Raw genomic sequence first — 26,707 nt, 5'->3', positions numbered from 1 at the left:
TTCCGGGGGTCATATTTGAACATTTTTGATTGTTGGCCGCAAGAAATCATGTGTCTACCAAGACTGTCTTGAAACCACCCCGAATTTTTCCATGGCCACTACCAACTGGATGTAGCAAATGTTCCGCAAGGCTGTTGTGGCCGTAGAATGAGCCGATCAAAAGGGTGAAGCTTTAGGTGCATCACCCAAGTCCTGCCGAATTCTTTCTGCATCTGTCGGCTGAAATCTAGACCCGAGTTGCTAGAGGTTCTGCACAGTGCTCATTCATGTGTGTGTGCCCCCCACCACACACATGCGTTAACCGCCAAGCACCATCCAAAAAGACAGGTGTGCTTTCTCTCCACCCACCCCCCACATACTTCCCCATGTTCCCCCACGCCACCAATGTTTACATTGTGTTCTGTGCCTAACGCTGACCCCACCCTGCTACATTTCAGTGTTCTCTTACTCGCTTATTATTTATGCTGCCATAAAAATAGTGACAAAATAAAAAAAAAAATTACCAAGATACCAAAACCAAATTTGGTGGTAAAGTCTCCCTTTGCCTTCGGTGGGAAGCTGGTCCTAAGCGATGGGGCTGGGGCAGGGGGAAAGAATCGTCTAGGGATGATCATGATGAATCTCTAAAGCAGCGTTTCCCAAACTTGGGTCTCCAGCTGTCTTTGGACTACAATTCCCATCATCCCTGACTGCTGGTCCTGCTAGGGAGGGATGATGGGAGTTGTAGTCCAAAAAAACAACAACAGCCAGAGTCCCAACTTTGGGAAACACTGCTCTAGAGCAACTTCTCTCTACACCTGCTGTCCTACAATTCCCATTGTTTCATGGCCATGCTGTCTGGGAGTTGCAGTTCAAAACACCTGCAGGACAGCAGGCTAGAGAAGAGGCCTCTATAAAGTTTTGAATCCTCAAATACGACAGTCTTGTAGAATAAGGCTGGCTATTTCCTTTGCACACATTACATGGACACATGCACCAGGTCAAAATCCTATTTTGAGAAAGCTGCCTGAGTTAGGCGCCATAAAGTCAAACACCTTTATGGAGTCTCTTGTACCTTCGCAATACTCTAGGGATTACTTTACCTTGGGCATGGAAAATGAATCTGCATCACCCTGCCGATTCAGACCGAAAAGGTCTGTCCCATGGAGATGGGTGCACACAATTGTTCTGCGGCATCTGGCACTTGAGAGGCATCATCCTTCCGTACGTGGGGGATCCTCTTAGGCTGTCGCGATTTCTTTTGAAATAATGCACTAAGTGTTGCTAACAATGAATCAGAATGAGCTTCTTCAAAAAATGAAAACAGAAAAACACCCGTCTTTACAAGCGAGGAATGGATTCCGACGTGGCCCGTTTTACAGCAATAAGCCACAGGGGGAAAAAATTGTATAAAAAGATTTATTGAAATTCATCAATGACAAACAAGACATAAAACTGAAAAAGTTTGGCTCTTTGGGGAGCAAGAGGGAAGGTTGCAATATTCTTTTTCTTTTTCTTTTTTTTGCTTTTGTCTTTTATACACAGGTGAGATATTGACTAGGAAATACAAGTCACTTCTAACTATCTTTTTAAAGAGGGATATGAAATTAAAACTGTACATTCAACTAGGAATGTTGCACAGTCAATTTAAATGACTTCGCAACATGGTAAGAAAATACAACTTTTGCAATTAGCATTCCGTGCTTGAGTGTACGAAAGGAAATCAGCCTAGGCTAGACATGCGGCATTGTCCGTCCCGCCCCCCCTCCAGTATTTAAAGGTTTGTAAAAATCTTCAAGAGTATTACAGAGCACAAGTGGAAACAGATTCTCATTCACTTATCATTAAGGAGGTGTTAATATATCTATATATATAATATTTTACAGACCAAAATAGTACACACCTTAGTTAAAAGGGTTCAAACATTTTCTTTTTTATTACAACTGTCAGATTCATTTCACCAGTTAACTCAGGAAATTAGGAACACTTTTTTAATATATTTTTATATATATTTCAATGACTGCCGTTGACAGAGAACTTTTCCATATACCTGAAATAAAGAAAGGGCACAACTCAAGGGGAATCCATGTCTGCCCGGCCATCTCCAAATCAAGGAAGATTCCCCTCAGGGGGTGGTTTGTGCTCTAAAAAATAATAACAACAAGTATGGGGGAAACCCACAACGGAAGATTTGCAAAGTCACCACCCCAAACCAAATTAAATGGTGGTAAAGGGCCAGGAGTCAGGGAAAGAGATTACATATTTGGTCACTATTTACAAACAGCGAAAGTAAAAAGATACCTACAGGAAGTGGAGGAAATAGTGTTTGTGTGTGTGTGTGTGTGTGTGTGTGTGTGTGTGTGTGTGTGTGTGTTTTCCTGGGAACGGCAGCCATTCACAAACAGGCAACAAAGAAAAACACTTTTATCAAGATGCTGCTTGCACCCCCGCTGCTGTGGCTGGAATGCTTTCACCGCAAAAAAATTGCTGCATCCAGAAGAAGTAGAAGAAAAAATGCTCAGAGAGTGGCAAAAGCCATTCTCAGGACCCCAAATATCTCACTTTTCAGATCACCTTTGCATCACATGTGGAAATTTACTCGCTCGTCTTTTCAAAAACAAAACAAAACTCAAGTTGTGTCCAGAATGATCCACTCCAAGAAACAAATTTACCACTTGCTTTATATTTGTTATTGCATTAACAGGAACTAATAATGGGCACAAAAGGAAATTATTCAGGAACAAAAAGTAGAGTGGCAGGTTGTTGTTGTTGTTGTTTTTAAAAAATGATATTTTAATTCCTTCGCCCACCCAATTATGCATGTCCCGCTCAATCCCACAGCAACGTTACACTCCGGGGAGGGGTGAAATACAGGGTAGAAACAGTCAAATCACAGTAGGAAATTTATTCCCCACCCCCTCCCCACAACAGATTATTTTGAGTTTAATCATCTTCATCTTCTTCTCCTTCATCATCAGGTTCTCGTTTTCTCTTCTGTCCTTTTTCTTCTTCTGTGGAAAGAAATTAAAAGGCCGTGTTATGGTTTTCCCAAGTGAGAGACCTAACGCCTCCCAGGCCCCGTGGTTTTGGCACTTGTTCCATTGCAGGGATATTTTTGGCAAGCGCATTGAGCCGGCATGTTGAAGAAGCAGCACTGTAAAATTCTCCTTTCTGTGCCAGAGCATGGAATGACCTTGTTCCACATCAAATCCAGCACAGCTCAGGCCTGTGCTGGTCCTCGCATCTGAAGCAGGAAAACCTGAGCAGCAACTAGAGGGTCAGTCAGAGGGCAGACTGAGGGTTGGGGGCCAACAAATCCCAAATGCCATCTACCAGCAGTGTCTCAGCAACCCACACTCAGATCCAGCCACTGAAGGGCCAAATAGAGATGCACAGACAGCTCTTCGTCTCAGGGCTTTCGCACCCTAAGGGTCCAGAGCAGTTTACATAAACTAAACAAGCACGTACAAAATAATCAACAAACAAAAACATAGAACAGCTAACAACAATTCCATACAGGAAAGGCAAGTAAAAATTTCTATTTCATTTCCAAAGGCCAGGATAAATAAAACCAACCAAAGGCACCAAGCGTCGACACAGATAACACACCTTTATGGGAGGGGAGTGCCACAGTTTGGGTGCCACCAGAAGGAAGACCCCATCGTCCTGTCTACCAAAGGCTTATTATTAAAAAACAACTCTGCACCACATGAAGTATGTGCAAAGAATAAAAACATCTGCACAAAAATGATTTATCATTTGTCAAACAGCCACAACCGGCAGGAGGAAGCCAGCAGCCTCTTTGCAGGGCTTGAGGGGGAAACAGCATAGAAAGATCCGAAGTCAAGAATCTTGAAGGAATCTCTGTGAAAAGAGCCTCCATGTGAAATATCTCAAAATCTTATCACACTGCGGTCATGGATTTTCCTCCATGTGGCATTTTCTATCTCTTATTGGGCACAATGGCAGAAATGGGCTATTCAGACTCTAAGCTTGTGTTGCTGTAACCCTTTGACCATTCACAAGGAGGTGATTATTTTTCCTGTTTCAGTTCTGCGCTTACCAGCTTCTTCTTCCTCCTCTTCATCATCTACTTCACCATCGTTGAACCCTTCTTCATCCTCCTGTGGGAAAGAAAGCGGAAAATGCATGCTTTGTCCTTGTACAGAACTTTTTCAAGCTGGCAAAGCTATTGGGAAATACTGTAGAGATTTCAAAGGGGAGGGAAAGAATCCACAATGGTTCAGCAGTGAGAGACTCTCAGCTATATCCTCGCCCCTCCAAAATGACATTCTTACCTCATCTTCCCCGCTTACATCCTCCTCTTCTCCTTCCTCTTCTTCATCCTCATCTTCCTCATCTTCTACTACCTGAGCATCTTCATCATATTCCTCTTCTGCAAAAAGCAAGCAAGGTCACAAGGTCGATTTGCTGCAAGGACCTACTGGGGAGCAGTGCGGATCTGCTTGAGAGCAATTTGCCATCAAGTCTTCCTGCAGCCTGACATGCGCAAGCTGAGTAGGAAAAGCATTTCCTGGGCATGGCGATAGTCGCGGTGGGGAAAGATGCCACCTGCTTGATTTCTGCCTGCCAGGCTCACGATAAAATTCACAGGAGCTCCAGCCAAGTAAAGCCAAGTGGCAGCCGGAGGTCCTTCTCTTGCCAAGAGTTGGTGTAATTGATGGGAGCTGGGAAAAGACCGTGATGCTGCGGAGTCAGGCTTTCTGCTCTTGTGACCTGATGCATCACAGCACTCACTGTCATGGGATGTGGCAAACCTCAGGCTCTTGTGGTACTTGAATGGGGAGGGGAGAGGGGCTAAGATACAATAATGATAAAGAGCTAAAGTAGGCGACGCCGCAGAAATTCAAAGGGAGCATCTGAAAAAGCGATGTGCAGCTCACGAAGCTAAGGGGACTGACGTAAATCTGGAGAATGAGGAGGAAAATGTCTGTATTAGTGGCCATTCTCCATGACAGCTTAAGTGGAGCCTCTAAACGGCAGGTATGAGCAACAACCAGCAAAAATGGATCATTGCCCTGACTTTCTGGGGAGCTTCCCAGAGGCATCTGCCTGCTGCTGTTGGACACAGACTAGTCAACGAGATGGATAGTTTCTGTCCAATCCAGAAAGTCTGTTCTTATATTTTACCAACCTTTTTCGGGATAAAACTAGAGTGCTGTTAAAGTACTGAGCTGCAGCAAATTTTTCCGGATGTTCTTAATATGGAAACAGCACATGGACATTTGTTTCTGCTCTTGGGAAACTCCACTAACAAGACAGAGGTAAGGAACAAGGTGACCTACCATCTTCCTCCTCCTCATCGTCATCAAAGCCTTCCGCATTGCCCTCAGCATCTGAATCGGGGGCCTCTTTATCATCCCGGTCGTATCCATCGAGATACGTGAGTTGTGGGAGGAGTTTGAAGACGTTGTCTCTGTAGTCGTTCAAGTTAGTTACCTCGCAATTGAAAAGATCTAAACTCTTCAGGTTTTCTAACTTTTCCTGAAAGGCAAATGAAGGGTTTCACCTATCAGAATCAAACCTTACCAAAGACCAAAGCTCACCAAGTATATATTAAAAAGCAAATATGCTCCCAGAACAGGAAGGAAGGTCTTCTAGCTGACACATCAGGCGACACCTAGGAGATTTAAGCTACTGCAGAGACCAGGATGGGCTTGGTTGGGCCCTGGGAGGCTTGAGAAGGAAGGGTCCCAAATCTCTCAGACAATAAACTTGCTGTGTCACCTGTGGCTGCCCTGAGAATTCAAAGCCTCACTCAAAGCAAGAGACCTTGCTTCTGGGCAATGTGCAACATCAACCCTTCAAAGGACCACCAGAGGGAGCTGTGGAAACAACTCTGCATGTCAATCAACAGCAAAAGGGAGCAAAAAGGCGCAGCCAGAAGATTTGCACCACTTCTGGAATTTTAAGAAGGCTCCCTCAGCTGTTGGGTTCAGAGGGTAGCAAACATTTTACTGGCTAATAAAATGATGGGAGGAAGGAGAACTTCAGGCCATCAGCTGTGGAATCAAGGGCCTGACATCTACTGCATCAAGGACCTGACACAACTCTACTGTTTTCTTGTTTTGTTTTTCACAAGCTTCATTTTCTGTTTGTTTTTAGTTGTAAGTCCCCCCTGGGGGAAAAGCACCATATAAATGCAGCAAACAAAGTGCAGCAGCAGCAGGTGGAGAAGAAATTCTGATAGTGTGGTGATGTTTGGGGGCTATGAGGGTGAACTACTGCTCAGATCTGGTCTTGGCCATAAACAGCCCATGCAGCCACAGGCAACCCCCCCCCCTCCCCGCACCGAAGTTACAGGGCCCTGGCAAGGATGACTGACAGAATGCACGGTGTTAAATCTCTTGCAATGCACCACACACTATTCCATCCCCTTCCCTGTGCCACTAGCAGGCACACACACTCTACTGCTGAAGAGCCACCAGGAAACAAGAAAGGCAAATATGACAGGACGATCCTGGAAGCGGCAATGGCAAAAAGTAGACCAGGAACACCACTGGCTGGATGAGGAAGTGGCCACTCATTGCTAGGCCTTCCTGAGAGACAAACTCTGATGGGGATGGGCTAGAGAGCCACTGAAACAAAACTGGGTGGGCAAAGAGGTCATGGGGTGTAAGGTTTGGGCACCCACAAGGCCAAGCGGGAGAGGAGAAACGGGCAGGAGGCACCCAAGAGGATGAATTGTTTTGTTGCTGTCATTTATAGTCCCACCTTTCCGTCAAGGCAAACATTGTCCCCCTCCCCACTTTGACCCCCACAACAATTTGGTGAAGTGATGGGCCCAAAGTCAACTTCATGGCTGAGTGGTGGTGATTTTGAGCCGGAGGTGCCTCAGTTCCAATCCAATACTCTGGTGACCACATCTGCGCCAGGGCCCCAAATGCAGCAGGCAAGGAAAGCCCCACTACGAATCATAGGCATTAGTGTGGGCCATGGCATCAAAAGCTGGCCTCAAGTGGCTCTCTGACAGTTTTGCACCGACTTACCAGAGGTTCTATTGTACTGAGATCCTTTATTTTGTTGCCACTTAGGTTTAGGTGTGTGAGGTTCGGACATTTTCCTGCCAATACTTCCAGTCCTCCTGAGATTCTATTGTCGCTTAACTCGAGCTGAGGGCAAAAAATATATATATAAATGGTCCACACATTTTGCAGTTTTCAGGATTCAATCACATTTTAAAGTTTGGGGCTTTAAATGGCTCTGTGGAATGGCTTGCACTAACCTGAATTGCCTGGGGACACAATAGGGAGCAGAGGTGGGGCATGGCTCTCTGTCTGGCCCTTTGAACTCTCCTCAGGCCACGCCTCTCAAAGGCCCTGCTTCACACCCTTAAGGTTTTTGCCTGGCTGGAATATGCCCTTGCAGAGGGTGTATAGAAACAATCCTACTATACAATACAGCTTTTGTTGCTCCACCCGCTTTTGCCTCTGGCCCCACCCACCACTGACATGTGGCCCTTGGAAAGTTTCCCAGAGAGGACTCTGACTATCAGGCTACAAAAGAAACCCAACCCTTGTTGTGGAGAGAGAAAATATAGTAGAGGACCTGAAGGACACAAACAGAGAGAAGGGAAGCAGAGGAAGAGCTCCCACCAGCGAAAACACTGAAGGAACTATTAAGACATGTAGGAAAAGATCCAGGAGGACAGCATTATGGAGATCCAGGGCATAAGGAGGCAAGCCAGGAGCAAGGGGTGGGGGGAAATCAACTGTATCAAAGGCAGCAGAATGTCAAGAGGAACGTAGCACCTTTAGATCTTGCAATTATTTTTGAGACTGTAGAGTCAGTGGCGTTCAGGGGGCAGAACCCAGACTGGAGGGTGTCAAGAGGAGAGGTGAGGCAATAGGAGTAAGCAGCATGTGCAGTTTGAGGGCAAGAGGTGGGAGAGGGGGTGGTACTTGGGAGAGTAAAGGCGGGCCAAGGGAAACTGCAGGATGTTTGAGCACCGTGGGGGAGAAGGGAAAAGCTATGTATGTGGAGGAGCGATAATGGTGCTGGAGAGGACAACTCCAAAAAGGGAGGAGATGACGGAAGCATGTGCTGAGAGGGGTTACAGGGCAGTCAACTCATCAAGCAATAACGGAAAGCAAAGAGGGAGGTGCAGGATGAAGGGCAGCCGAAAGAGGAGAGGCGGCAAGTAATCAGAGCTGCTGGTTTCCATTTCAGCACTGAATAAGGAGGAAAAGTCTTGGGCAGGGAGCAAGAAGGGGGTGGGGTGGGACGTGCATCAAAAGGAGGAAGACGGGAAGTGAAAATTCCTGCAGCTGGTGTGAATCAGAGAGGCAAAATGGTGCTGCTTGGGCAGGTAGACAGCAGATAAAGATGCAGAGGAGAATATGGGAACTTCTAATGGGCAAAGTTGGTCCACTCTTTAGTTCTTCACAGGTAACTCAGCTTCACAAGGCCATGGAGAGAGATATCAAATGGGGGGAATGAGCTAGGAGGGCTGAAAGGGGCAAAGAAAAACGCTGGGAAAGGGTTAAGGAAGTCAAGAGCAGATGAGACAGATGAAGCGAAGGTGCAAACTACAGGAAACACAGGAGTCTGGCAGGCATGGGGAAGAGGGGATACTGCAGGGAAGGCCACTGGATCAATAGATTGGAGGTCATGGAAGGAGCACAAGGCAGAGCATGGTGGACAAGGTGCTGTGCTGAAAGGGAGCAGGGGATGAGTTGACAGAGGGAATTTTACAGCAGACACAGAGGAGCTCTTGGTGAAGGCAAGAGCAAAGGAGTGTCCAGGGCAGGGCAGGAGAGAATCAGCCCAAAGGCAAAGATGGATGGAAGAGGCAAAGGAGGAGGAGATGAGAAGCAGTTGGGTCAAGGGGGTTTATGCTGAAAAGATTAAGGAGGAGAGTCAACAATGTCAGAGATGAAGTTTATGCATTCAGAACTCTCATTATGTAGAAATATGTGTCTTACTATTAATAACTTAAAATAAAACGCCACAATTTTGCTTTGCTCTTTTGCCACAAGGAAATCTAAACATCTGATGTAAAAGTTCCTCTTTGGCAAACTCATTCCATGCTTTAATAATAATGCCTTTCTTTTCTTTTTAAATAAAGACATCTACCCACCTTCTTAAGCTTGTTTAACTTTGGTAAGTTTGCAACTGAGGTGAGGCCTACGTTGATTGTACTTAAGAATTCGAGCTCTTCAAATTCATCTGTCAGACCTTCAATTTTGCCTTCATTTGATCTACAGTTGTCGAGAACAAGTTCTTTAACCTGCAGATAAAAATTAACAACAAAAATATTAAGTTAAATTATATTTAGTTGCAACCACCACCTTAAGCGAACATACAAGCTGTTTTGAGGCAAACTGCAACAGCACTTCAAGAATTATTGGTCTCAGTTTACCATAAAAAGCTACTAGGAAATCTCTCTCCATCTATTGAGCTAGATTACACTGTAGATCAACAAATGACTTGGCCCATTGACTCTTCTTTTCCACTCACTCTATAGATTTCAGGATACTAGCTACCTTACAGAAGGCGACAACTCGCTATTTATGTACACTATGGTATAAAAATGAATAGAGAGACTGAAAGAGCCAGTAAGTGCAGTCGGCAGCCTGTTGGAAGTGGACTCAAATCCTCGCTCATCTGTGAAACAGGTGTCCTTGAACCAGTCACTCACTCGGCCTAGCCTACCTCACTGAGTTGTTGTGAGGATAAAATGGAGTTCATCTGCAAATATGCTGCTCTAAGCTCTGTGAATCAAACACACCTTCCCACAGCTGAATTGCTCCCGGCCCTCTAATTACACCAGAGTAAAACTATGACCCTAAACACACCAAAATCAATAGGGCATGCCTACAAATAAACGTTATGCATTTTAATGCCGCATCTAAGCAAAAACTGTTTCTTTGTAAATGCTGTACGTTTCTATAAAACTGCACCTTTAATTTTTTCCAGGAGTAACTGTTCTTAAGGTCCTCAATCTAATATAGTATGAATCAATTGCAGGTGGTGGGAGAGAGGAACATCTTACCACCAGGAAAGAAGCAACAGGCAGTGTTAGCATCACTCCAAAGCCTGAGCGTGCCCGATATCCTCATCATTCTGACATGCATCTTCAGCTGGTTTCATGGAGCTTTTTTATTCTTCTAACTTTAACAGTGCCTAGCCAGGCCCCTGTGTGACCTCAGTAAGAATACCCCCAAGATCAGCACACAGCTGATCAAGACTGTTGTCTATCTGACCATATGCTGCCAGCTTCTGCTCAAGATAACAAAGAAGAAGGCTTAAGCAACTGGTGTCGATAGCAGTGTGTGTGTGTGTGTGTGCGTGTGTGTGGAATTAAGAGCCTCAGAGGAATACAGCATCTTTTAGCAAAGACAAGGAGGGGAGAGAAGAACTCTAAAGCAAAATGCACCTGCCACAGCTCCACTCCTTCCTCCACCTAAGCTAGGGAAGGGGAACAAGCTGCACCCCTCCAGATGTTGTTGGACCCCAGACCATTGGCCGTGCTGGTTGAGGCTGATGGGAGTTGGGAGACCAACAACATCTGGAGGGTGACAGTTGGTTCCCCCACCCGTCCTAGACCGACACAGTACCTACAGTGGTACCTCTGGTTAAGTACTTAATTCGTTCCGGAGGACTGTTCTTAACCTGAAACTGTTCTTAACCTGAAGCACCACTTTAGCTAATGGGGCCTCCTGCTGCTGCCACGCCGCCAGAGCACGATTTCTGTTCTCATCCTGAAGCAAAGTTCTTAACCCAAGGTACTATTTCTGGGTTAGCAGCGTCTGTAACTTGAAGCGTCTGTAACCCAAGGTACCACTGTATTAGAATCATAGAATTGTAGAGTTGGAAGGGGTGCAAAGGGTCATCTAGTCCAACACTTTCAATACAGGAATCTCTACTAAAGCAGCCATGGCATGCAGCCATCCAACCTCTGCTTAAAAACCTCCAAGGAAGAGAGTCCACCACGTCTCATGGGAGTCTGTTCAAACAGCTCTTACCAGTGCTTTTTTTCTATAAAAAATGTTTAGGGGTACTCTCATTTTCCTACTCATATTGAAATACTGCCCCTCAATGAGGCCAAACCTAGATTCACAAAATACTTAGGGGTATGTGTACCCCTGCGTCCCCCTAGGGAAAAAAGCACTGGCTCTTACTGTCAGAAGGTTCTTCCTGGTGTTTAGTTGGAATCTTTATCTTGTAACTTGAAGTCATTGGTTCGGGTTCTACCGTCCAGAGCAAACAAGTTTGTGCCATCTTCCATTTGACATCCCTATTTGAAGATGGCTCTCATATCTCCTCTCCGTCTCCTCTTTACCAGGCTAAACTCCCTCCACCATTCCTCTTAAAGCTTGGTTTCCAGACGCTTAATCATCTTGGTTGCCCTCCTTTGCACATGCTCCATCTTGTAAATATCCTTCTTATATTGTCGCACCCAGAAATGGACACTATACTCCAGGTGTGATCTGACATTAATATTCAAAGAGAGAAAGGCAGACACGAGCTATGTCTGCAACTGTATCTTGATCCTCTATTATGCCTTACTACTTATATAAAAATGTATCTGCCATAATTATAAAAGATCCCGTTCTTCCATTATTATTATTATTATTATTCCCCCCACCTTTTTCCCCTGACAGGGACTCAAGACAGCTTACAGCCATACTTTCACTTCCACAATAATTGCTTGGAAAGGACAGTTAAGCACATGTACTGGGGTTTTTCAGGAGGGCCCATATCCAACCATGTGGAAATATTCTATGCACAAGAAATCTGCCATCAAATATAAGCTAATTTTCTTCACCACTTAAGATATTTTATATTAATTTTTAATAAATTTGCCCAAGATACTCATTTCTGGGCAACTTTCTGGGTGCCACGTGCCAGTGTGGGTGGGGCTAGAGGCAAAAGTGGGCAGGGCAACAAGTATAAATTCTACCTTTGAACAGTAGGCTAGTTTCATCACGCTCACACCCCCTCCCTGCCCTCCATCCAAGCAAGCAAGAGGCAGGATCAGATGTCAGTCTCTTTCCAGCCAGGTAAAAGTGCTCAAGGGGGAGATGGAGCAGGAGTTGCCTGGAAGTGGGTGTGTGGCTTTTTCAGAGAGTGCCAAGGAACACAGACAGCCTGAGGTTTCCCACCCATTTTGATGGTTTAAAAGCCCCAGTGAAATTAGATGGCTGCTTTAAAAGTTTTTGTTTTTTTTATCATGTCCCCTTATCACGGGTCCTTCTCCAAATGATACATTCTGTTCCTTAAAACTGCCCTCAGGTGGTTTTGTGCTAGTTGCATTGAGGGCAGCTGAAACAGGCCTTTGCAACTTATTACAAAAGTGCACAGTGAGAAGAGCAGAGATCTCTAGTCAGCTTCTCTACCTCCGCTTAAAGCACAGATCACCACACCCCTGCCCTGCTGACGAATCCTGGCACCCCACAGCTTTGCTCTTCACTGAACCCAAAACTGCTTTCCAAACAGGTTTCTCTGGATCTTCCTTGCAATATGCCCCTCAGCTTCCTCCATGAAGTTTGCTTTTGAAGGTTGCTGCTACTTGTCCCAGGAAGATCCCTGTTGTTAGTGTTCTGCATCAACGAAGTGCTTCACATCGCAAAAGATCCTCCTTTTATAGCATGGGGAGGAATGAAATATGGGACCACTCTCCCTACATGAATGGCACACTCCTCCCTACATGAATGGCTTGCTGATAAGCCATCTGAATCCACCCACTGACCTTGCATGCCTGAGCCCAGCTGTGGTCCTGCAGTGCATTTCAGCCTAACCTTCCATATCACCATCGCCCAGGGCCCAACATCCTGGCTATGATCTTGCATGAGAAGAGATTCGTTGTGGATTCAAAATGGCACTCTTTGCAATCTATATATTTGGCCAGTGTAAGTATCTACACAAATAAATCAAACACCAGGGAGGAACTAGGCTCCTTGGAAGAAGGGTGCAACAGCAATTTAATAAACAAAATGGCATTTATTGTAATTTCCAGAAGGGTAACAGGGTTAGTCTATTGCAGAAAAAACAGCCAGAGACCTTAGAAAGGAGCATGTTTATTATGCCCTAGGTTTTTGTGGGCTCAGGTCCATGAAACCTTTTGCCATAATAACTGTGTGAGAATTTAAGGTGTGGTGAGCCTCTAGTCCAAAACAGGAGGACTACCTTCAATGGCTAATTCACAGATGTGGACTTCCCATAAAAGTCTTCTTAGGCACCCTCCCTCTTCTCCCAGCCCAAATTAGGGAGGGAGGAGGTGGGGAGACAAAAGAAATCTCCAACGGTCTTGGTGCAACCTCAAAGCTGGCTTCACAACCACAGAGGGGATCCACAGCTGTTATTTTGGGATGCCTGTAGCTTCCTTAATTTATGTCGAGTAGGAGGCACTATGTCTCTGAATCCCAGTTGCTGGGGTTTACAAAGAGGGAGAGTGCTGCTGTTGCACTCTCGTCCTGTTTTGAGGGCTTCCCATAGGTATTTAGTCAGTCACAGTGTGAGAACAGGGTGTTGGACTAGATAGGCCTTTGGCCTGAACTAGCAGGACTCTTCTTATGCCAAATTATGACTTAATTACAGATGGGATAGCTCAGCTGGTTGCTCTGGCACAGCTCTCATTCATGTCAAGGGATTTGTGCAGGTGTGCTATTTAGTACCAGACAGGGCACATAAAAGGGCATGTTGGTTTTTTTGAAAACATCGTGACCCATAAATAGTACCGTTAAGTAGAACAATGGGTGGAAACCTAGGAGTCATCGAATAAGAGGTTAGCACGCTGAGGTACAGGGTCCCTCACATGAAAAACACCAGGCCAGTGACTGGAAAAAAAGTTGAAAGAAAAACAATGCAAAACTAAGGTCAGGACCTGTTTGAAGGCCTCCCAGAGGCATCTAGTTGACCACTGTAAGAATAGGATGCTGGATTACATGGGCCTTCGGCCTGATCCAACAGCCAGGTTCATGTTGCTCAGATGTCAGGTAGTAGACCAGAGAAAAACATATGGGGTGTGGGTGGGTGACTATGAAGATGTCACCAGAATATAGTTCACCATTAGGCAGTTTATAAAGAGGAGATGGAGGTGTACCTCCTTCTTCTCCATACAAAGCCAGCAGGTTATTATACTTCTAAAAAAATAGTGAATCCACAGTTTGCCTTTTCAGACAGTCTAACCTCTGTTCAACAATTACAATGAACAAACATGTTCTGAAATTGCCTCTGTGGCATTCCCTCTGCAGGAACAGATACCTTCAGCACTGCTTACCTGGCTTGCAATGTGGAAATCACATCAGATAAAAACAAGCAGCAGCAGCAGCAAAGAACTACATCTTGCAGGAATACTCTCCCTACAGAGTACCAAAGGAACCCCTCCCATCAAAGGCAGGCAGGCAGGCAGAGCCTCTGGGAGCCAGATGGCTGAAGAACTGCATTAAGCAAAGCCAGCACCTCCTTGCTGTCTCAGCAAAAGGAAGGTTATTGGAGAGAAACTGAACAGCAAGAGCATGTGGGCAAGGACTGAGCTCCCTGCTAAAGCACAGAAGTGCCTAGTACACATAATTGTATACTTAGGAGCCATCAACCACTCAACTGCCCTCCCTAGCAAGTGGCACAAGATCCTCCTTGTTGCACCAATATTTCCCCCCACCCTTTTCTCATCCTCTATTACAGCCAAGCTGGGGCTGAAGTCCAGCCAACTCTTCTCCACCAACCAGGCAACAGGCTCCCAGGATTTATCATACCAGATTTTGGGATGTGGAAAGAAAAGCGAAAAGCCACACAGCTGCAAGATCAGATATTTTAAAAACAACAAGGATAAAATGTCTGAACAAATAAAATAGTGCAATTTTTAAAAATACAGTAGAGGTTGGATGGCCATCTGTCATGAATGCTTTAGCTAAGACTCCTGCATTGCAGGGGGTTGGACTAGATGACCCTTGGGACCCCTTCCAACTCTACAAATCTACAATCATCCCATATTTCCAGGCTCACTCTTCTTCAGGGGATCAGCTACAACTGATCTCTTGGCACCCCTTCTTCTCAAAGTGGAATACAGCTGGAATACAGAAGACCTGCAACTAATTGTTGCAGTGTCCTCCTGTTCGGTGTCCCAGTCAGTCAGTCATGCCCTTCGCCACAATACTCCATTCCATTAACCCTCCACCCAGTTTTCAATCCCCTCTACCCACATCTGACAGTAAGGGAAAGGACTGGGATCTTGTTTCTGTTATTACACAGAGCTTCAGACATGCTGCTGCAAGCCCATCATAAGTAAAACACCAGGCTGAAAATCCTCTAGCCCAGTTCCAAATGAATGAGGGCCTCTCCCCATGCACCTTGAAGATTATCCCCACCCCCAGCACTCCTCTCCAGTTCCAGGCTCAGGTAGGTGGGGCTCATCTTGCTGCCCAGGGTGAGTTAGATTTCTTGCTCCTTGATTTTGCCATGAAATAAATAGCTTTAAAAATGGACTGCAATAGTCTTGCCCTCTATACCTGTGTAAACGAACGTCTGTTGTGAACCAACAGGATTACCAGATCTCAAAAGTAACCGGCTGTGTTACAGCATAGGTAAGCATGCATGTAGTTTTTCCAATAAAGCCAACTCCTGTTTACAGAGACCCATGGAATATTGAGACAAGTGCAGAAACAAAAGGAAATTCTGCTGAATTAAACATTTCAGTTAAATGGGTCAAATAGAATTGAAATTCACCAGGTCCAGGGCATAAGGAGTTAACATGAAAAACATCATATGTTAGCCTTCCCCAGCCTAGTGCCCTCCAGATATGTTAAACTACAATCCCCATCAGTCCCAGCCAGCACAGCTGTATTATGTTGGGCTGATGGGAGCTGTAGTCCAAAACATCTGGAGGGCACCAGGTTGGGAAAGACTGGCATATGATACACCAGGTTAAAACTATCAACTTTGCCCTGGACACAATCCACTGGGCTCTCCTGCTGTAGCTAAGCTCCCATTCATATAAGGCAAGAGAACAGAAGCTCCAACAGAGGATTTGTTTGATTTTTAATGGACTCGGCTTGCATAATTTCAATCCTTGTAAAAAGAAAAAAAGAAAACCACCACCAGCAACCCAATAAACCATACAGACTATTCCAAACACATCACCCTCAACAAAAATTTTATTGGAAGTTAATTTGTCTTGCTTTGGACACATTTGTAACCTATTTCCAAGCAAGAGCCTTTAATAAAACAAATCCAAATGCTTGGCTAGAACTTCATGAATAGTAAATATTCAAATGTCTAGCAAAGACCTAATGAATAGTAAATGAACAAAAGGTAGTTAGGTATAAAGCCACTTTTATACATGTCTGGAATGGCACACTATAAATAAATTCACTATATTCCAATGAATCAACTAGATTAACAATACTTGCTTTCATTGTAACTGAGACATTTTTAAATAGATGATTATCTTTTCCATGACAAAATGTACCTATCTAGAAGTAATCTGATATTATTTTAAGAAATTGCAGAATACTGTGAAATTCTCATGATAAAATTATGTGGTCCCATGGCTAAAATTCTAGTTTTAAGCTATCATTGTTGTAGAAGACAGTAGGCAAACCTTCTACAAGAAATCCTTTAAGCAGCAGGCTCTGCTAGGGGACATAAAGTATGAAGAATTCCCCCACTTATTTCTCTTCAGCAATAACTAGGATACAGTGTAAATGAAAGTTTTGCAGCAATGCCTTCTCTTAAGGTGGGACTGTTGGCAATCAATTGCTTTTTCGAAAGGAAAGGAGCTCCACGGTTCTTGCTGGTAACTCAAAGACAATAAAGTTAAAACCCAGAGCCTGTATTTTTGCCGCCAAAGAGAAAAGGAACCTTCCTGTCTCCCGAGGAAAGATGGCCTTGACTCTGCCTTCCCACATCTTCCACAATTCAAAGAAAATCCACTGACAACGGACGGTAGGAACGACTGTAGAATCTATAGGGCAGGAGCCCCAGACAGGCCCCCTCCCCAAATAGGATGGAAGGCCCTTGCTGCGTTTCGCCACAGCCCACCCTTCCTCCCGACCCAAATATTGTCTCTGTCGGGAAGCACTTTAAAATGACTGGCTGATTCCAAAAAGCCCCCCCACCTTCCCGCCAACAGCAAGCAGATGGGAAATTCCTGGGCCCCCGAAAGCAAGATCGTCCTTCAAACTACACCCCGCCCCGCAATCACCTTGGGTGCAACTTCCGTAATGCTTGTGCAAACCTCCTTTTCCTGGCCGTTTTGCCCGTCTAAACGGCGCGCCTCTCCCCCTCCCGCGTCAGTGACACCAGTGACAAAATGGCAGCCCCTGGAAGCTGGCAGTCATGTTCGGCTCGCTCGCACGCACGCACGGCGGAGGGAGGCAGGCGGGCGGGCGGCTGCCCCCTTTGGCTCCGAGGCGGCTAAGCGCCACCGTCCATCCCCCCACCCCGTCCGTTCCCGTGATCGGAGCCCAAGCGTGCGCACGGGGGGGGAGGAGGGCGCGGGGTGGGTGGAGGCGCTTCCCTGCTTCTCTCTCGCTCGCTCTGCTGCTCCCGCCGCCCGGGAAGGAAAAGGTAACCTTCTGCCCATGAATTATGCACCGCGCGCAGAGATTCCTGCGGGCGGGCGCCGCGATCCACAGACACTCCCCCGCCCAGCTTAAGAACGAGCATGTCCACCCCCCATATTTTTTTGTTTTGTTTTCTAGGCATCCGTGCAGATTGCGTTCTCCTCCTCCTCCTCCTCGCGCGGATCCAGAGGGCTCCTCCGCTTCCCAGCCCAGCCTCTTCTCTCCTTTGCAGTTCGACGGGGGGAAAGATGGCGCCGTGTCCTACTTCGGAGTGAGTGTGTGTGGCCAGCGCCAGCGAGGAGACCCAAGTTAGGCAGAGGCTTTCCGCGGGGCGGAGGCAGAGAGAGAGAGAGAGAGAGAGAGAGACCGAGGAGTGCGCTCTTCCGACGGAGCTCCCGACCCACAAGCAAGGCGGCTCCGGCGTCCCCACGAGCGCACACATAAAACACGCCCGCGGCCAGAGACGCGTCTGCCTGCACAAGCCTTAGTCAACACCCGCGACGGAGAAGCAGAATTGCGCCGGTGTGTGTGCCATAAAAAGCGGCCCCCCCTTTCCAGACTTCTTTCTTTTAAAGTTTAAAGAGCACGTTACATAAATCTGCAGGTCAGGTTCTTGCGCTTGTCTAGGCAGGGCCCGAAATCGCAGAGAGCTGCAGCTGCTGCTGCTTCCGAGGCAAAGGGTAGTAAGGGAGATGGGGGCGAAAGGAGGCAGGTGACAGATCCATTTTCCCCACTACCGCCACCAGCACGGTGGAACCAAACTGCGTTATGATTTTAAAACCTTACGTAAATGCCCCCACCCCCGCGTTAGCGGAGGAAAACATCTTTAAAGAGGGTGGGGTTGGGGAGGGGGGGCACTTGCTTCCCCAGACACAGGCGAGTTCTTGCAAAAGAATGGGAGGGGGAGATGAGAGCTCGCACTCCGGTTCCGAAGCCATCGTCTTTACGCAGAGTAGAAGCCACCCAAATCTCTCCCCACGAAGACCAGCCTTCGAAACGGGCAACCTTAATTTCTCCTTGGGCGGCGGGGCGGGAAGGATGCAGCGCCTCAAGTTCTCTCCCCCCCCCCGCCCCAACCTTACACAGGCTGAAGTGTTTTCTTCTGTTGCAAATAGGCACCAGGGGGGGAAACGGAGCCCTAGAAATCGCCCGGGCGAGGCTGGGAGACTTTACAAAATGCAGCTCCAACCTCTTCCTCGCTCGGACAAAGTTTCAGCTTTATTTAGAGGCAGAAGCAGAACAACATCCCAAGTCCAGCCCCGAGGAAAAGGGGGGTAACTCAACCAGTCAGCAACCCCCGCTTCCTTTCGCCCGCCTTTTTGTGTATCTTGTGTTTGCGTGAGGATGGTGGCTCCATCAGGGGCTGCTTCGGCCGCCAGCTTCCTTGCCCTCTTCGCTATATCGGAGGGTTTAAGCCCCCCACCCATCTTCCAACCCTTGTGTTGAATGCAAACTCCCCCTACCCTCCCAAAAACTATGCCTGAGCTTCGCAACATCTGGGGAGGGGAGGATGAGAGGGAGAGAGAAAGGGCGCGTTCATGAGGACTACAAAGTTGCAAATATGGCTCCCCAGTCACCCTCGCCTGATCCGCTGCGAAGAGGCAATGAAAACTGGTGATCGCCCCCCCAAGTCGCTCGCAGACCCCCCCCCACCTGCCCGGCTCCAGAACCTGATCCTAGCAAACTCCTCCAGTCCCCGCCGGAGCGCAGCGCCAACTCGACAAGCCATTATTATGCCGAGGCTTTTGCGACGCGCTTTCCCGGGGCGCTATTTTCCCTGCCACCCGGGCAACCAAACACGAAGGAGACTTGCCTTGGAAACCGGGTGGTAATTTTTCTTACCCCCCCTCGCCCCATCTTTGGTCAGACTCGAACGCGTGAGCTTTTGGGCACCCCCCCCCCATGTGGGTACACACACAGCCACGCGCGCGCACACATACACACCGTGGGCACCTCAAGGGCAGCAAAAGCACCCACGACGGCAGCTGGCACAGACGGCGCCCACCTCTCCCCACGGCGAGCGCGCCCCCTTACTCCTGATGTATTGGCTCTCTTTTTTGCAAGCTGCCCCCCGTACCAACACCTTCTCACAAAGCCCCCCGCCCCACATTACAAAAATAAAATAAAAATCTCCTTGCACAGGCTTACGTCGGAGGGCGTCCTGTTCCGCAGCTCTAAGTGGATCCTTTTCTTCATGTCCATGTCCCTGATTCAGCAGGAGGCTCGCTCCGTCTCGCTGCGCTGCGCTCGGCTCCCTCTTTTGTATTGACACCAATGGAGCAAGCCAGGGACCCCCCCTCCCGCCCCCCCGACCAAAGCCAGCGCGCGAGGCAAGAGGGACTTTGAGCGCTCAACCAGCTCCGCTCGGAATCCCCCAACGCGGCCAACAAGCGCGCACACTAACCTGATAACTGCGGGGGCGGGCGCTTGCCGAAAAAAAAAGCTCCTCCGTTACGGACGTGCGCGAGAGCCAACCGGAGTTCGGGGAGCGCACACGCGATCCAATGGGGAGCGACCAAGGGCGGCGGGGGCCAATGGGAGAGTGCGGCACGGTCGGCCAAGGAGGACAGCCCGGTTGGGAACCAGCGAGCTGAGGCGCAGTCGGGACTAGCCGCGGAAGGCGACGGGTGGAAGAGCTGTCGGAGGCTGGATTCGACGAGCGAGCAAGCGAGGAGGGGGCCTTTCCCGCGCCGGGGTGTGCGTGTGCGCGCATTTGCGAGGACGGTCGGGGAGGAGGACCAGCAATGGGGAGGGGCTGTTAAGCAGAAATGTGTGCGGTGGGGTCTGTATCAAAAAGTGGGTTAATGGTGGGTGGGTAGGGGCACTGCTGACCCTGAGATGAAAGGGGTGGGGATAGAAGGGAGGGACGGAGGGAGGGAAGAGGCTGGGGATGCGATGGGAGCGCTTAAAGGTTGTGGGGCTGTAGAAATGGGAAGGGCGAAGTTGTGGGTCTGCGTTAAGGGTTAGGAAATGAACGGATTCAGGGAGGGAGCGAGGTTGGTTTGGATTTGGAAGGAGGGCTGCCTGAGAGTCATTATGGGATGGGAAGAGGATATAAGTGATCTGGGAATTATTTAAAGCTTAGGAAGCATAGGTCGTAATTTCTAATGCATGAAGCCTGTACTTTAGAGGAGCGGATGCTTTGAAATTGAAAAGACGAGGCTAGATCCAGAATGGGGCTGGGAGTTGACAGGTGGGTTAGAATTTTTGGCAGGGGAAATAGTTCAGGGAAGTGTGTTGTGAAATGGGTTGCTCTGCTGAAAAGAGTTGAAGGAAATTAGATAGAAGACTGAGAGTTTCTTGAGGGGGGGATCATTGTGATGGGGAACGGCTGGACAAATCCTAGCTCTATATTGCCCTAGCATCTAGAAATGTGGCACTGTCTCCTAGAAATATAAACACTTCTTTTCCAGTTGTAGGGTGGGTGTGGCTCCTGAAATGAGAGGGCTGGCTTTGAATACAGGAGTCAAGTGGGAAATGATGAGTAGAAAGAAAGCTTGCAAGAAAGTGACAGTCTTCCCCAAGATAACAATAATTGCTGTCAAATGTTGATAGTTTTCATGGAATAAAAATTATCTCAGAAATAAGAGGTGGGGGACACTTGTTCTTTGTCTGATGAGGATAGGAAAAGAAGCAATAGTAGTCAACTACAAAAAAGGTAGAGCATATGTTTAAAGATTAGGTGGTCCCCTTATATGAATAGTTCAGCAATGGTGTAAGCAAGGGAATGTGAGGAAAAGGCAGTGTTTTAAAGTTGCTGGTGGTATTATACAGTCAGCAGCACTGTTGGGTATGCAGGAACTGTGCCTTGAAGTGATGCAAGTAGGTCTAGGCAGAATTCCTATTGGGCAATGAGCAACAGTATTGGAAGGTGTTTGTTAAAGTTAGGGCTGAATGTAGGGCTGGTACTTCGAAATAAAATAATGCATGCCAGGACTGAGTTGTTTACATTGAGAGAGAATTTGGGGGCTGTCAAATGGGAATTGCTGCAAGAGAGCTGTATCTCAACTATGGCGTCTGATACAATAATTTTTGCAAGTTCCTTTCCCCTGCATTTCCAGCTAGGGACAAAAAGAAGGCAGAATCCATCAGAAGAAATTTTGAAGCAACAGAAGGGGTGTACTCCGATGTGACTGCATTTCCTCCCCTAATACCCAGGCTTGTTTGAAAAGAGGTGTGGTTGGTTTGGGAAGGTTGTCTTTTGTTGGCACCCTTGCTGTTGGCCTATCTTGTTACACTTCTGCTTTTCAAGCAGTGTCACACGTCTCTTCCCTTTCATTGCACCTCTTGTACTACTCCCCAGAGTGAAGAAGAGATCTTTTGGTAATCACTGGGGTATTTATAAAAGGAATGCTTGGTACTTGCAAGCTCACTTTCTTTGGAGGACTTCCAGGACTTCAAGCTGCAGGATCAGAAAGAAAGTTCATGTGGGAATGCTATTTAAACAGGGTCATACTGTTATGTTAATTGCTCTTGTCACAGTGACGAACCTTCAGGTATGGACTTGTCTCTCTTCTCCTTCCTCCCAAGGCTTGAAATCTTGCTCTTGGTCCTCCCAAGCAGCGAGGAGCCTATTCAAGCATGATAAACTAGGGTGCTAAGTTGGATTTCTTCTTGAAATCTTCTTGAGTTTCATATGTTTAAAATACTGTAATGGATTTTAGTGGAGGGCTGACTTTCTATATTTTCACATGTGATAATTCAGGGAAGATTGGCAGGATGCAATTCACCCTTCAATGATACCTCTAAAGAACCAAATAAGTTGCGTCAGTGTTCTTAAGTTGGTCTCTGTGTTCCCTTTTAATTGCCAATATCAGCATATTCCAGTGGTAGAACTGTTTTAAAGTTCAATGGTTCAGTCATCATAAAGTGACTTTGGTATTCCAGCATTCTCCTTTTCAAGTAGTGCATCAGGAGAGGTCTGCTGAGCTGTCTGGCTATTTTAACTGGAACTGGCATAGTCAACAAGTCAAGGGAGGGATTTTCTGTAAGACTTCCTAAAGATCAGTTGACTATGGACCATATCTTTTATCTAGTCTTGTAGAGAGGTCAGGGGAAGGTCAGCTGGAAGGAAAAAAAACATAAGCCACAAGGACATGTGGAGTTTGTTGGCATTTTTAAAAGCCCCATGAGTGAGCTTCAAGAACCATGAAATACACAGCACTTGAGCTCAAACATTTACTTTGCATTACATAGCGAGAGTAAGAGAGGTGACAGCCATGATTCTGGGGCCAACTGATTAGATGACAAGCAACTGCTAATATTTCTGCCTAGCCTCAGTGCTTGGGAACCCAAGCTGTAGTGCACGATCAGTCGCATTACTGCTGCTCTCTCTCAGTTTTCAGTATGCAACGTGCTTTATAGTCTTCAGCTGTTAGGACTAAAGATTCAAGTACCCACAAAATTTAAGTCTTAAAGGAGGATGGTATCTGACATTGAATCTCTGAAAAATGTTAGCATAAATTAAGCACTTGCAGAGCTGTAGGCATTCTTGTCTTCCTCCCCACCCCCGCTTTTCTGTTTTTGCAGGTATGGGGAAAACAGTGATCAGAAGATCACTGTTTTGCAAGCCTTGTACAATTTCATAAGGTTCTGCTGTTTTGCCTCTACAACCAGCACTGCAAAATAACAGCTTTTTGTAAAAGTGTGATCACACCAAAGTTCAGTGAGAAATACAAATGGAAATGGTTGTTCTCTCCCTTGCTGCAGGAACCCCTGTTATTCCAAAGGGAATTAAAAGCACATACTTCTTACTTTTTTTGGCACTCCCTCCCCCACTGGAACATAAGTGACTTCAAATGAAAGTGTATGTACTTTTTCACAACCGTTAATGCATTTCAGGCTGCTGCAAGAGGATAAAGGGAAGAGCTTGCTTTCTAAACTAAGCTGGACTGAGGCAACAGAATGGGTAACATAATGTGGCATAGGGCAACTTTTCATGACAACTGTGCATTTTTTTCATAAAAAGCAAAAAAATGTACAGCATAGTGACCATTTTCAGATATGGAACATTTGATATTGCACATGTGTGCACATGCACAGCCAATTGAAGTACTTCTATTAGAGCATGGTGTAATCTATTTTCCTTTTTGTATTAAAGGAGAATTTTTAAATTGTGTTTTTAAATTAAGGGTTCTAAACAAAATATCTTAAGATTCTAATGCGATATAATTGGACTGAAAGACAAGAAATATATCAGTTTCCTGATTCCATCTGAAAGTTTAATATAATGCTCTTTTCAGATTCAGGGCAAATGACATGTTTTCCAGCTTTTAGCAAGTAGCTTGTGGGTATAAACCACTATCCTCTAGCTTCCATTTCAGTGGAGCGTGTGGAGGTCTCCTGGTTTGCTTTTGGTGAATGTACTCCTATTTGCTGTTGTATTAGGGCAGCCTTTACTATGCTGGTTGGGGCTTATGGAAGCTATAGTCTAAAACAGTGTTTCCCATACTTGGGCCTCCAGCTGTTTTTTTGGACTACAATTCCCATCATCCCTAGTTAGCAGGACCAGTGGTCAGGGATGATGGGAATTGTAGTTCAAAAACAGCTAGAAACCAAAGTGTGGGAAACACTAGTCTAAAACATGGAGGGCACCAGGTTATTGTTCAGGCATTATCTGAGGCCCTTCTTTGTGTGCCTCAGTGGGAGGTCTGGAGGGTGGCAACACGAGAATGGGCATTTTCAGTGGTGGCTTTCATGGAATGCTTGACCCAGGGAGGCTTGCCTGGCACCATCATTACATATATTTAGTCACCAGGCAAAAGCATTGCTTATTAATCAGGCCTTTAGCTTTTAACATGGCCTTTCTGCATGGGTGGTATGTTTAATATGGGTTGTTTTATTTTTGTTTTTGCTGGTTTTAATGTATTTATGTATTTATTTTTTGCTTAAAATATTGTATGTCACTTTGAGTTGCTGTGGTAAAAAAAAGCAACTAAGTGTCAATAATAATAATAATAATAGACAAGCACCACTACTGCTTGTCACCCTTACTGGTGCTCAAGGTGCAACATCCTTTCTGTGATAGCAGCACTCTCACTTCAGAAAAGTCTGTCAAACCAGCTCAGTTTTTATCACCAACTTTGGTGTTAACATGGAAGTGGCCTTTCAAGGAGGATGATCTGATGTTGTGTTTGCTGCTTTGTCTTTCTATTGTTATAGGGTTGCTGTTTAAGTATTACCATTGCTATATGCAATATAAGGTGTCTAGAACAAAAATTATTTCTACACAAAGAATGAAAGCTTTGTAAGATAACACTAAATACTTCATCAAACAAAAATCTATAACAGCATACTCCTGCAAATATTTACTCAAAAGTACCACTGTGTTTGTTAAAGGACTTTCTAATGTTTTTAGAATTGCAGACTAAGTATCTTGAAATACCTGTACTTGTTTATTAGCAGAGATGCATGTGTCATTCAGACTTCATTTAAAGTTGGCTTTTTTCTTCCCTCTTATTTTTACAATCCCAGTTAATTTTGAAAATTACACTATTTTCTGTATTTTATGAAGGTATTCTTTAATAAAAACTGTTATTGAAGAGGATAATTTGAAAGCTGTCATTATTTCAGTTGTAGTCAAAATATTACACATGAAACTATAGAATTATAAGGATAAGCCAAAGGAAATTATGTTTAATATTGTTTGGTGAAATATTTCTATCCTGTCTCTTAGTTGAAGCCACTGTAAGAGTCTTAACATAATTTTGAAATGATAAAAAACTGAATAAAATCCAAAAGAGACTAGTGTTTTCAGCAACTATAAGAGAGAGTAAAATGATCAGCTGTATGTAACCTAGAAACCATGACAGTGGGATAAGGTGAACTGACACCATCCACCTCTATGTTGCCACCCACCATACTGCATAAGGTAGAGCGCTCCCACCCTGACCTAAAGATCTTCATATCTTGTGGGAAATGCTGCTAGGCAATTCAGGGTTTAACTAGGGTTGCCATATTTCAAAAAGTAAAAACCAGGACACCCAAAAAGTTGTTGAACTTTTTTTTTTACATAAACGCAAAAAAACACAACTTTTTTTGATTACCTTACCTAAGATCCAGGACAAAGCATGCCCCCCTCTGAAATTCTGGTAATGTATGGGAAAATCAGGACATAAGGCAGCCCTAGGTTTAACAAGACAAGCCCTTTAACTGTGCCCAGAAGCAAAGTGGCAGCTGGTGTAGCTGTTTAAGCACTAGCAGAATATGCCCTTTAACTTGTACAAGTTAGCCTAGCTGCTGGAATTTGAACCAAATGAAGTTTCCAAACAGCCTTCAAAGGCAGTTCCAGGTAGAAGGCATTGCAGTAATCTAAGATGGATGCTATCAGGAGTATGAATAACAAGCTAGGTTTTCTTTCTCCAAGAAGGTTTGCAGCTGTCATTCTAGCTCAAGCTCTTAAAATATTCTATGAGCTACAGAAGACACCAGGGCATCTATCAGCAAAGGTGGATTAGCAAGAGCACACCCAGGCTATAAACCTGATGTTTTAAAGCAAGAATCTGTAATTTTTCAATTGGGCTGGGGTGTGGGATAGGGTTGGGCAGGCCTGGAGGCAAGTGTAGATGGAGCAATGTTAACTTTGCACAGTATGCAATATTCCTGCCACGTCAGGTTTGTAGACCCACAGACCACTCCATCAAGACAAGAAGTTGTTATAACAATTCAAGGAAATTCCAGCAAGACAAAGGCATTCAGAACCTCGCAGGGCCAGGAAGGAGCAGATTGCAAAACAACAATGTTCTTTTCAAAGTCAAAAGCAGCATCAAAACACACTGAAACCAAAGACAATATAAGTTAGAGGGCTGCATTCAGCTCCATAGGCTTGAGGTTACCCATCTCTACTTCAGCCTCATCCATAACATGTCAAATTCATATATCTATAGTTGTCTGGCCTGGGAGCTTCTTACCTGGCTTGAACTCAGTGTATTGGCCTTCATCCAAGAACCTGTTGAGGGCATCAACCTGAACAAGATGAAACAGAATTGTGTATCACAGGCATGTTGGTGACATTCCAAATCTTAGCACATTAATGTAGGTGTTAGAACAGGGTAGAGGACAAGATGGAGCCCCACTTTACAGGTGCTATAGATAAGAGCAGCAGACCTCCAACCCCCACCTAAAACCAATCTGAAAAGCCGTAAATGGTACTAGCCAACTAGTTCACAAGGCTACTGGTTAATGGTATTGAAAATCACCTA

At 45.8% G+C, this 26,707-nt stretch overlaps 1 protein-coding gene and 2 long non-coding RNA genes across 5 annotated transcripts; 2 read left to right on the top strand and 1 right to left on the bottom strand.

Annotated features, from left to right (window-relative positions):
* Positions 1-1,380: 1,380 nt before the first annotated feature.
* Positions 1,381-26,461, bottom strand: ANP32A (acidic nuclear phosphoprotein 32 family member A). Of its 3 annotated transcripts, none has more exons than XM_081888782.1 (7): positions 26,417-26,461; positions 9,080-9,229; positions 6,990-7,112; positions 5,286-5,484; positions 4,278-4,375; positions 4,043-4,103; positions 1,381-2,990 (listed from the first exon to the last, which is right to left on the bottom strand). In XM_081888782.1, the coding sequence occupies exons 1-7, from the start codon at positions 26,444-26,446 to the stop codon at positions 2,923-2,925; spliced, it is 729 nt and encodes a 242-aa protein (XP_081744908.1). In that variant the 5' UTR covers positions 26,447-26,461; the 3' UTR covers positions 1,381-2,922. The 3 variants fall into 3 exon arrangements, with proteins under 3 accessions (XP_081744908.1, XP_081744907.1, XP_081744909.1); XM_081888781.1 differs by lacking the exon at positions 26,417-26,461 and adding an exon at positions 19,656-19,816; XM_081888783.1 differs by lacking the exon at positions 26,417-26,461 and adding an exon at positions 9,995-10,042.
* Positions 17,149-17,990, top strand: LOC309356953. Its single transcript, XR_014162957.1, has 2 exons — positions 17,149-17,511; positions 17,646-17,990. It is a non-coding gene; the product is annotated as an uncharacterized lncRNA (long non-coding RNA).
* Positions 19,941-25,056, top strand: LOC309356987. Its single transcript, XR_014162994.1, has 2 exons — positions 19,941-20,204; positions 21,569-25,056. It is a non-coding gene; the product is annotated as an uncharacterized lncRNA (long non-coding RNA).
* Positions 26,462-26,707: the final 246 nt, after the last annotated feature.

Source organism: Podarcis melisellensis (genome assembly GCF_964234715.1).
Source record: "Podarcis melisellensis genome assembly, chromosome: 14".
NCBI classification, from domain to species: Eukaryota; Metazoa; Chordata; class Lepidosauria; order Squamata; family Lacertidae; genus Podarcis; species Podarcis melisellensis.
The sequence above is the reverse complement of the archived record's forward strand: the minus strand, read 5'-3'. Positions and strand labels throughout refer to the sequence as shown.

Bases quoted from the DNA above. Each gene is read 5' to 3' on its own strand.
- ANP32A (XM_081888781.1), bottom strand. From the start codon at position 19,709: ATGGACATGAAGAAAAGGATCCACTTAGAGCTGCGGAACAGGACGCCC. The intron at 4,376-5,285 runs GTAGGTCACCTT...TGCTTTTTGCAG, and splicing joins CGATGAGGAGGAGGAAGATG to AAGAGGAATATGATGAAGAT. The intron at 2,991-4,042 runs GTAAGCGCAGAA...TTCTTTCCACAG, and splicing joins AGAGGAGGAAGAAGAAGCTG to AAGAAGAAAAAGGACAGAAG.